At 42.1% G+C, this 9,600-nt stretch overlaps 1 protein-coding gene across 1 annotated transcript in view; it reads left to right on the top strand.

Moving 5' to 3' along the window:
* Window positions 1-9,600, top strand: part of PSME3IP1 (proteasome activator subunit 3 interacting protein 1) — a 47,238-nt gene that overhangs the window by 10,657 nt on the left and 26,981 nt on the right. The window contains exons 2-5 of the mRNA XM_055079080.1: window positions 1,277-1,414; window positions 1,914-2,012; window positions 2,428-2,550; window positions 7,712-7,844. Of these exons, the coding sequence (XP_054935055.1) occupies window positions 1,288-1,414; window positions 1,914-2,012; window positions 2,428-2,550; window positions 7,712-7,844 (482 nt within the window). The 5' untranslated portion in view covers window positions 1,277-1,287. The remainder of the gene's footprint in view (window positions 1-1,276; window positions 1,415-1,913; window positions 2,013-2,427; window positions 2,551-7,711; window positions 7,845-9,600) is intronic.

Raw genomic sequence — 9,600 nt, 5'->3', positions numbered from 1 at the left:
GTCTTGTTTATGGTTTCCTTTGCTGTGCAAAAGCTTTTAAGTTTCATTCGGTCTCATTTGTTTATTTTTGTTTTTATTTCCATTTCTCTAGGAGGTGGGTCAAAAAGGATCTTGCTGTGATTTATGTCATAGAGTGTTGTGCCTATGTTTTCCTCTAAGAGTTTGATAGTGTCTGGCCTTACATGTAGGTCTTTAACCCATTTTGAGTTTATTTTTGTGTATGGTGTTAGGGAGTGTTCTAATTTCTAATTTGTTTCTAATTTGTACATGTAGCTGTCCAGTTTTCCCAGCACCACTTATTGAAGAGGCTGTCTTTTCTCCACTGTATGTTCTTCCCTCCTTTATCAAAGATAAGGTGACCATATGTCAGCACTGGAATTTGATGTAGGAAGAAAGCTGAAATTGACATGTCCTTCTTCTCAAGGAGTATCCCTGGTTTCTGGGAAGGGATATGGTGAAGTGGCTAAGAGTATGAATTTTTGCTCTCAGGCCTGGATTTGATTCTCAGCTCCACCATTCACCACCTTTATCACCTTCGACAAGTGACCTAACTTCTCTGGGCCTAAAGTGCATAAAGTGGTTGAGGTCATTGTGGGAATGAGAAAAAAGAAGGATGGAGGATAGAATCTTAAGTGGGGCAGATTAGGAGTTTACAGGGAGGAAGGTTAGGAAGAGATGAAAGAGGAGTCATTTTAGTAGAGTACAGAGGACATGGAACCTGAAGTGGGGCGATCTGGGTTCTTCTAGTCTTACTTTCTCCACTCGTGGTCTGTGTGCCTCTAGGCATATCACTTCCCTGCTGAATGGACTAGACTCACCTCTAAGGCTCCTTGAACATCTGAGTTTCTCCTTTCGGAATCTACTTGGAAATAAAAACACGTGAATCAAGGTGGTGTAATATCCCTGAAACAGGAATTTCGAGAAGGAACAATGTCAGGGTGCCCAGGAGGCCAACTTGTCTATATTAGAGGGACAGAGAAAAATCTGGAATGTAAGATTTACTGTGGCATATCATGAGAATTATTCCAGGTCCTCTCGCTGAGTCTGTAGATAACATAGATGTTGATAAAACTACTTGATACATTAGGAAAATGTAATCATGTGCTTTCATCAATGACCTGTAAATTAAACTGCTTGAGGATTTCTCAATTCAAGGTTGAAAGGAGTTTTGAGGTAGTCTATTGCTGGGGGAGACAGAGCTCTATCTTCTTGTTTCTCTTTAGAATTTTAATTGCAGTTCTCACTTGAAATGGTTTGTTTGTTTGTTTGTTTTTAGACTGATCCATTATGGATGGAGGGAATGATGGTAACCTTGTTATCAAAAAGAGGTTTGTGTCTGAGGCAGAATTAGATGAACGGCGCAAAAGGAGGCAAGAAGAATGGGAGAAAGTTCGAAAACCTGAAGATCCAGAAGGTATAGAGGCTTGTAGACCTTTAATCCTTACAACCCTGCAAAGTGGGTATTAATGTCTTTGCTTTAGAGTAGAGAAACTGAGGCTCAAGGGACCTATGTAAGGCCTCCATAGCTGGGAGCAGAACCAGGGTCCTCACATCTTTGCCCTTTCCACTCTGCCACACTGTCTTCCAGGAGATTCCGCTAGTCTATTCCATCTGTTCAGGTGGATCCAGGATCTGAACAGCTGAGAATGCTGCTACCATGCAGGGGGTGGGTGGATCCCTCATCCAGTTAACTGTCTCAGGCCATGGGCCCTATTAACATTGATAGTTGGCTTTGAGAACTGCTGGCCCCTCTCTGAGGTCCAAAGGGAAGCTGTGGACTTTGTACTATTTTTGTGTTATCTTTGCCCTCAGATCATGCAGAGACTTGACTTTATCTTTAAAATCCTTTGTGATTCCAAAATAATATGAAAGGATTCTAAAGTATGTATTTTTCCCCCCTCCCTTTCTTTCAGAATGCCCAGAGGAGGTTTATGACCCTCGGTCTCTATATGAAAGGCTACAGGAACAGAAAGATAGGAAGCAGCAGGAGTATGAAGAACAGTTCAAATTCAGTAAGCTTCAGAAAACACAGTGTCCAAGGGACTCTGCAGGGCCTTTTTGGTGCACTTTTGCCCTGTGCAACACTTTTACTAACCAGCCATGAAATTGTCTTGATTATCTTTAGATAAAATTGTCTTTAGATGCTCATTTGGTGGGAAAGAGACAACTTTCTACCATCTAGACCACATTGAACATTTTTGTTTAGAACTCAAGGTACCTGTTTTAATTTTATGCTAATATCTAGTAATGGGAGAGATGCCTTGATTTTATGTCATGTTATCTATCCAAAAGCTTTGGTGTTTACAAATTCTTTCTTCTAATCCCCTGAAGTATCTGCTATTTATTAAAAAATAGGACAAGGAAAATTCTTATTTGACTATTTTTCCTTTAGCCTGTTAAGTGTTCCTTGTTTAACTATTTCCTCAGAAAACATGGTAAGAGGCTTAGACGAAGATGAGACCAACTTCCTTGATGAGGTTTCTCGGCAGCAGGAACTAATAGAAAAGCAGCGAAGAGAAGAAGAACTGAAAGAACTGAAGGAATACAGAATATCCTTTGTAGTTTGTGAGGAATGTATAAGGTGTCAGTTTCTCATCAACATCTATGCATTATAGTTTCTTCATAAGTAGAATGAGGGTCTTCTGCCTGGTGATCTCTAGTTCCCTTTCAACACTGATATTCCTATGACTCTGAATAACTGGCAGTGATATGTAGAGTTATGTTGCGTGCAGGAATCTGTTGCAATCAAAAGTCCAGATCCTTGGGGCTTCCCTGGTGGCGCCATGGTTGCGCGTCCGCCTGCCGATGCAGGGGAACCGGGTTCGCGCCCCGATCTGGGAGGATCCCACATGCCGCGGAGCGGCTGGGCCCGTGAGCCATGGCCGCTGAGCCTGCCCGTCCGGAGACTGCACGTCCGTAGCCTGTGCTCCACAACGGGAGAGGCCGCGGCAGAGGGAGGCCCGCATACCACAAAAAAAAAAAAAAAAAAAGTCCAGATCCTTTAGGATTAACTAAAGGCCTAAATCCTAATAGTCAGTACCAGGGTATCCTTGCCTTGTGGGATTAGACTCTGAAACAGGTGGGCGATGCAGTGAACCTCATCCAGGGGAGAAACTGGCTTCTATGTTTTAAAAGGAAATGTTTAGCAGCCCTCCTGTGTCCTTAGTAATACCTTCCCTACAGATACAGCCTGGTTTGTCCCCATAGGTGGGTAGAGAAAGCATCTAAGAGAACTTTGCTTTGGTTCACTATTGCCTTTTTGGCATCCACTTGAATGTCTTAATAGACATCCCAAATGTAACGTGGCTGAATCAAAATTCTCAATTCCGTGCCTCATTACCCCGACCCTCATCACACCCCCTCCCCCACTCCCAATCTCTTCTTTTTCTGGTCTTCCCAATCTCTTCTTTTTCTGGTCTTCCCAATCTCTTCTTTTTCTGGTCTTCCCAATCTCAGTAATGGTACTCCTATACCCCCAGGTGCCTGGGCCAAAACCTACCTCCAAAATGTACTCCAAATCTTGCAGTTCTTGCTTTCTCTGCTGCCACTGCAGTCGTTGTAGACCTTCTCTGGACTACTGTGACCATCTAATTGTCTCTGCTTCTGCTCTCCTCCCCCACAATCCATTCTCTAGACAATAGTCTGGGGAACTTTTGAAAACATACATGGGATCATATCACTTTCCTGTTTGAAACACTAGTGACTTCCGGTTGCATTTAGTCTTAAGTCTGCATTCCTTACCAGGTCCTACAAGACTCTGCATGATTTTGGCCAGCCCACCACCCTGTTGTATCTTGAACTACTCTTCCTCCTGTTTACTATACTCCAGCCTACTGGCCTTCTTTATGTTCCTCTCATACTGAGCTCTGTGAGGCATTTGCTATTTCCTCAGCCTAGAATGCTCTGCCCTCAGAGTTTACAGGGCTGGCATTTCATGACACTTGGGTCTCAGCTCCGTTCCTCATAGAGCACCCCATCTAAAATTGTACCCACCCCCATCACTGACTATAATGTCATTTTTTTAATGGTCTCTGTCACTACCTGAAAATCTTAATTTATATGCTTACTGGTTTGTGTGCTTCTTTATTGCTGGAATATAAAGTAAGCTCCATAAGAATAAGGACTTGATCACCACTGATTTCTCCAGTGCTTGGCATATAGTAAGTTCTCAGTATATATGTGTATATATTAATGAATGACTCATAGGAGAGGTTAAAAGGGCCACCTTAGCTTTTTCCTTCTGTGAGAAAGCTAATGTGAGTATTTCATGCTTGTATGTTGAATAACCTCACTAGTGTGACTGAACAGTCTTTACCTGTAAGATTGATGATATGACTGTGTGTATGTGCTAGTTGGTATTTTTTTGCAGAGAGTGTGCAGTAGGTTCCATTAAAGAGTTATGTGGGAAAAAATGTGGACAGATTCCCAGGGATTTGGTTTAAGACAAGCTGACTGACTCTGATCGAGATAAGATGGCAGCACTGTGCCGCAAAACCTGCTCTGAACTGGTCGTGAAAGACCTGGCTTCAAGTCCCAGTTTTTCTAGTGGAATTCTGGTATAACACGAAGATAGGAGTTGATGGAAAGTCACACCTCCATCCCAACTGTAGGATTGAGCTTGATTTTTCTGAAGCTTCCCTCCCGAACTCTGTTCCGTGGTGACCCCAGGATAATATTATGCATTGATATATCTGAGATGGGCAGATATACGTATTGCATTGTTTCAGGCACCTGGCTTTTTCCTCTAAAGAAAAATATATTAATTACACTCTCATTTGAATTATGTCTTGTTTCATGTGCTTAATTTGGTAGGCAAGCAAATAAGACAGTGTTTCCCAAAGCAGCATTTTGGAGAGTATTGTTGGTGTGGTATGAGTGAGAGAGGCCTTTCGGTTTTCAATTCAAAGGGAAGAATGAACAGGGCGGCCATGAGGCAAAAGATACTTTTCTGTCCTGGTAACATTACAGCACAGTATTGAAGAGGCTTCAGGGGTATTAGCTTTTTATATATATATATAAATTTATTTTGTTTATTTTTATCTTTGGCTGCGTTGGGTCTTCGTTGCTGTGCGCGGGCTTTCTCTAGTTGCAGAGAGTGGGGGCTTCTCATCGCGGTGGCTTCTCTTGTTGCGGAGCATGGGCTCTAGGTGCGCAGGCTCAGTAGTTGTGGCGCACAGGCTTAGTTGCTTTGCGGCATGTGGGATCTTCCCGGACCAGGGCTCGAACCCATGTCCCCTGCATTGGCAGGTGGATTCTTAACCACTGAGCCACCAGGGAAGCCCAGGGTATTAGTTTTTATTGGAAACTTGGAACGTTCCAACTGTCTAGAAAAACTGAAGCAAAGCAAGCCTTCCAACCCACTGATGTGCTAATCCCAAGCATGCATGTAGCCAGAGTCATGTTGAAATAGGAATTGAAGGATTAGACATTTGTTTATTGAAGCTCTAAATCAGGAGCTGGTTCTTGGCTTTGCTTGGTTGCTATAAAATGATACATTTTGTAATGTGATACTTGTGAATACAAATAAGCTATGGTTTGTGCCAGTATAAACAACAGAACTCTTGTTTCTTTCAGGTTAGAGCAGTATTTATTAATATTATGTGTTTTTTAAAACAATGTGATCTTTTTTTAAAAAAATTTATTTATTTATTTATTTATTTTGGGCTGTGTTGGGTCTTCGTTTCTGTGCGTGGGCTTTTCTCTAGTTGCGGCGAGTGGGGGCCACTCTTCATCGCGGTGCATGGGCCTCTCACTGTTGCGGCTTCTCTTGTTGTGGTGCACAATCTCCAGAAGCGCAGGCTCAGTAGTTGTGGCTCACGGGCCTAGTTGCTCCGCGGCATGTGGGATCCTCCCAGACCAGGGCTCGAACCCGTGTCCCCTGCATTGGCAGGCAGATTCTCAACCACTGCGCCACCAGGGAAGCCCAAAACAATGTGATTTTTTAAAAAAATGCTCATCTAATGCATTCCATGAGGTTTTTGAGATGTGTTTGTGTATTTAAAGCATTTTGGGGGAGAGGGACTTAGGGGAAAAAAGGGCTTATGCTTTGGATGTGGATCAAAAATATAACTACCACTTCCCTTCCTGCCCACCAAAAAAGAGGTTCAGGGCTTTTCTTCACTTCAAAAGAATAGAAAGTTAAGTGTTGGTTTTTGTCTTTGTCTTGGTATTATAAATGTGTGGTTTTGTTATATTTTTTCCATTTTTGTTTTATTTTTCAATATTTAATATTAAGAATTTTCTTTGAGAGTTTCTATCCTTTAGTGATGGAGTTGTAGGTAAAAATCACAGCATGCTTATTGTTTTTGTTACTCTGTACTAGAAAGATGAAATTTCTGTTTCCTTCATTTTTATTCTAAAAAAATGAACATTTAGTATTAACATATTATCAGTTTCCATGATGACCTTAAAAACATTAAATTGATGAAATTCAGAATAGTACTGAGCATTATGCATAATCCGTATTGAATATTACAAATGTTTAAGATAACTGGTACCCATAAGAATCAAGTTAGTGTCTGAAGAGTGATCAGAATTAGAATTTCCTAATTTCTGGTACCCAATTTCTCCATTATTCAAAGATACAGGAATAGCTTAGACCATATACCCCTACCCCCGCCCCATTCGGCTGATAATACATACTTCTTAGATATCTTGGGCACTAGATGTCACTATTGTTCCAGCAAGGCATTACTGCATCTTAAGTAAGATGTTCCAATACATGTTTCAGTACTTATCTGTTGATTGATATGTTGTGGGAGAGCATGAAAGGGAAGGAGGGGAGGGCGTTGGTGGAGAGAACAAAAGAAACTGGCAAAGCTTGAGGGCCAGAGATTGACATCAAGCATGCAAAAAGTATGTTACAAGTGAACTGGTTGTTTTATGCTTTTAAAACAACTTTTCAGTCCTGTGCTGCGTTGCATATGCACAGGGGTTTCTCATTAAATCACCTTGAGTGTGTTTAAAACAGGTTCCTGGGCCTCTGGAGGTCCTTATTCAGTAGGTTTGGGACAGGGGAGGGACTCTGTCTTTTAATGAGCCTTAAGGTGATTCTGATGTTGTCTTGCACCAGCAGAGTAGGAGTTAGTCTTCATGATGTCTAAAATTGAATGCCACTGGTAGTCATAGGACACTCCGCAAAATTTGATTTTACCCTTGGGAGAAAAAGCAAATATTTTTATGTTTTCAGGGAAGCTACATTTTTTCCGTTGCATTCTTCAAGATCTTTGTTTTCTCCAGCAAGCATGATATTGGCCATGTCTGGTAATAGGTTTTCTGGCCGTACTCAGATTTTCATTGAGAATCAAAGGGAAAAAGTTTGCTTCTCTGTATTATTTTGGGCTTGATTTGCTGTTTTCCTCCTATTGATTTATTTATTTAAAAAATATATTTAATTTTTGGCTGTGCTGGGTCTTAGTTGCGACATGCAGGATCTAGTTCCCTGACCAAGGATCGAACCCGGGCCCCCTGCATTGGGAGTGCAGAGTCTTAACCACTGGACCACCAGGGAAGTCCCTTCATTTCTTTTTAAGTCAGCTGGATTTGACTGGCAGAATAAGGAGGGGAGGGCATTTTTAAAATAAGTAGGTTGAACATTCCATGGCAGAGCTGAAGTGCTCACGGGTTATACCTGCCTTCCATCTCTTGATTTATCATTGTCCTGCTGTAGCTCTTCTTTTTGCTTAGTTTGACCCTTAACCTGTAACTCACAGTAATCTCAGCAAGGTTGGAATTTCTCAAGAAAACAAGAAGGAAGTGGAGAAGAAAGTGGCTGTGAAACCCACAGAAACCAAGACCAAGTTCTCCCAGGCAAAGCTGTTGGCAGGAGCTGTGAAGCATAAGAGGTCAGCCCGAATTCACACAGCTTTAATCTCCTTCTGACTGTGTGCTTTGAAATGCCAGATTAATGGTAGCCAGAACAAAAGGTTACCTAAGCATAGGTCTTGGTGAAGTTCCTTTGGTGGTCTTACCTCTCTCTCCCCTACCAGATTTGGTGTTTTCTATAGCCTTTGACCCTTGTCTCTCTGTTCATTCAACATAATAGCTGCTCTTCATTGGATGCCTGCCATGTGCCAGGCATTGTGTTAAGTACTTTCCATGCATGATTTCTTTTATTCCTCTCAACAAGTCTGTGAAGTACAAGTTGTTATTATCAGATGAAGAGACTGAGAATCTCAGAGGTTGAGAACCTTTGTCCAAGGTCACAAAGTAGCAGGAGAGGTGGAGTTCAGTACTTGAGCATCTGTTTCTAGGCAAACAAGGTAGCAAGTTCTATGGAAGGATTTATATAGGGTGTAATGAGATCAGGGAGGAGGAATAACTGCCTGGAGGTGGATATATGTGCTCATGTTGGGGAAGTTAAGGCATTAGAAAGAAGAGATTGATTAGGTAAGACGACTAGCAGACGGGGAGAGCAGAACATCCCAGGAAGGGAGAAGAGCTGGGGCAAGGGCACTATGATCTATAAGAACATGGCAGCTGTGACAGGGTTACACACCTGGCTGGGGCTCTGCTTGTTTGGTGTGGGTTGGCAGCACTGCCTTGTTTGCTCCTCTCTTTTCAAGTCTTGTAATGGCACCAAAGTGATTAAATCTGGTCATTTCAATTTGACCAACCCTACCACAGGCAAAAGGATGTTAAGCTTAAGTGCAGACTATTAGGAAAATCAATATGGTATATTGGCGACCAGCCACATGTTTTGAAGAAAGTGTGTTGATGCAGTTTTGTGGTTTGGCACACCTTCTGTCTGCTGATGTTCCCAGGAACATTGCTAGGAACGTTGCTTACATGTAAAAATGTTGTCATGGTATAGCAGCCAAGGGGAGGAATATCAGTAGCCTGAAAAGGGCCAGTTACCCCAGCCATGAATTATTCCTTTCAAGTTTTCATATAAGCTTTCTTGCTGGCCTAGTGTGTTTGAGGATTTGGATATGTGTCAGTTGTACTGGGCTATACCAAGAAAGGGCTTTCTAGGTGGTCAGTTAGTTACCTCTCAGCAGTGTCTTGCTTCTAGCAGAATGTGTGTTGTAAGTAGCTCTCCTGGTCCTTAGATCAACTTTTATTAGATCATCCTTTATGGCTGTTTTGTGTAGCAAGGTGATAAATTAGTCTCCTGGGGCAGGAGTTCCTGATCTACCCAGCCTTGGGTTTATTAGAGTCACCTGGGAGTTTGTTAATACTGTGGATTGCCTCACACTAATTCTGTCTGGCTCAGTAAGTTTGGAGTGAGGTCTGGAAGTCTAATTTTTAAAGTTCCATGGATAATTCCAGTGCTTGGTGAAAGTCTGATGCCTGATGTATGTTATGAAGCATAGTAATAAAACAAGCCCCCCTGAACCCATCACCCAACTTAAGACCTAGAGCATTATCAACAATATGAGTCTGCCTCTGTGCTCCTCCCCATTCTGTCTCTGTGCCTTGCCATCCTCACGCCACTTTCCTATATCTAGTTTACCATTCTTTTGCCTTTCTTTTTTTTAAAGAAGATGTTGGGGGTAGGAGTTTATTTATTTATTTATTTATTTTTGCTGTGTTGGGTCTTCATTTCTGTGCGAGGGCTTTCTCTAGTTGTGGCAAGCGGGAGCCGCTCTTCATCGCAGT

The sequence above is a fragment of the Physeter macrocephalus genome, chromosome 17, assembly GCF_002837175.3.
Source record: "Physeter macrocephalus isolate SW-GA chromosome 17, ASM283717v5, whole genome shotgun sequence".
Lineage (NCBI taxonomy): Eukaryota > Metazoa > Chordata > Mammalia > Artiodactyla > Physeteridae > Physeter > Physeter macrocephalus.
This window is presented reverse-complemented; position numbering and strand designations above follow the sequence as displayed.